Here is a 1,662-nt window from a genome sequence, read left to right as displayed (position 1 = left end):
CATGAGCAAGAATACTATTCAGCTACTTAATTTTCAAAGAGTTTCTAGTACCTTGCGGAAAAAATTATATTCCTTGATCTTCCCAAATTTAAAAGTATATAATGATCCTCTCAAATAATGCACTATATATTTAAATAATCTGGGGATAAACCTTACATCTACCATTATGCTTTTGATAATTTATCTTGTTCTATGTGATTTCAGATGAATTACGGTTCTCCTGGACTTTAATAAAATATTTGAAATACATGGAAAATCAGAACAATGTAACAGAGTTTGTTCTTTTGGGACTCTTCATGAACCAGGATTTCAAAGTGATGTGTTTTGTAATCTTTTTGTTCTGTTATTTTGCGATTTTCCTTGGGAACTTTATCATCTTTATCACCATAACTTGTAGCCATCTGATCCAACAGCCCATGTACTACTTTCTGTGTCATTTGTCCTTAATGGATCTGGCGTATACATCCACCACGGTCCCTCGGCTCATGAGGGACTTAATTGCTAAAGAAAAAATAATTTCTTTTACTAGTTGTATGACTCAGCTCTTTACTACTCACTTCTTGGCTACTGTTGAGATGTTCATCTTGGTGTCCATGGCCTTTGATCGCTATGTTGCCATTTGTAAACCCTTACATTACATGATCATAGTGAATAGACGGAGATGTAACACAATGATCCTTATGGCTTGGGGGGTGGCCTTTTGGCATGCCATTGCCCAGATGCTTATGGTGGCTAGGTTGCCATTTTGTGGTCCTAGTCAAATAGATCACTATATGTGTGATGTCAAACCCCTCTTAAAACTTGTCTGTGCAGACACACATATTGCTAATATCTTAGTCATAGCTAATTCTGGGATGGTTGTGTTAATGACTTTTCTTGTCTTGGTGGCATCTTATATTGTCATATTGTACAATCTTAGAAAGCACTCATCAGAAGGTCAGCGCAAAGCCCTCTCCACTTGTGGTTCCCACATCATGGTTGTTTTTCTATTCTTTGTGCCCTGTATTTCCACCTACATTCGACCTTCCAGTGCCAGCAAAAATGATAAGGAGTTTTCCATGTTTTACACTGTCATTGGACCCATGCTTAATCCTCTCATCTATACACTGAGGAATGCAGAGATGAAAAATGCCATGCAGAAGGTGTGGTCTAACCAAATGTCATTGATATTCAAATGAAAAGACAGGTATTAATTTTATTTTCCCCCTTTATGCCCTTGATGAAGAAATGGGTATTGTGTCACCAAAGATACATTAATGACTATCCTTAAAAAAAGTCATCAGGTCCAAATTAAGAATCAGGGATATATCCTTATCAAAACTTTGTACAACTGTTGGTGTTTGGCACTGGGCTATGTACTATTTAGTCACTACACAAATAGTATATTGTGGAAAGGATGCACATAAGGAATAATCTACCATTTTTTCTTCTCTTGTGTGACTCATCATTCCAAATCCAGAACATGTTCATCTTCTAAGAATGGCAAAGAAATGAGCTGTGACACAGGTACAGGTTCTGTCTCAACTGTGAAGTAATCAGAGTTTTTCTTTGATAATCAAGTATGTCAGCCAAATCTACAAATATTTATCAAGCCTGTACTCTGTGACAGGCACTGTGCAAAGTACTTGGGATACAAATAACAAGCACAAAGAAGCACAGTCC

General features: G+C 37.0%; 1 protein-coding gene across 1 annotated transcript; it reads left to right on the top strand.

The window, feature by feature from the left end:
- The first annotated feature begins 248 nt into the window (after positions 1-248).
- Positions 249-1,178, top strand: LOC118854505 (olfactory receptor 4P4-like). The gene has a single exon (XM_036764872.1). The coding sequence runs from the start codon at positions 249-251 to the stop codon at positions 1,176-1,178; it is 930 nt and encodes a 309-aa protein (XP_036620767.1).
- Positions 1,179-1,662: the final 484 nt, after the last annotated feature.

Source organism: Trichosurus vulpecula, chromosome 6 (genome assembly GCF_011100635.1).
Source record: "Trichosurus vulpecula isolate mTriVul1 chromosome 6, mTriVul1.pri, whole genome shotgun sequence".
Lineage (NCBI taxonomy): Eukaryota > Metazoa > Chordata > Mammalia > Diprotodontia > Phalangeridae > Trichosurus > Trichosurus vulpecula.
Note: the sequence above shows the minus strand (reverse complement) of the source record. Positions and strands in the feature narration are given on the sequence as shown.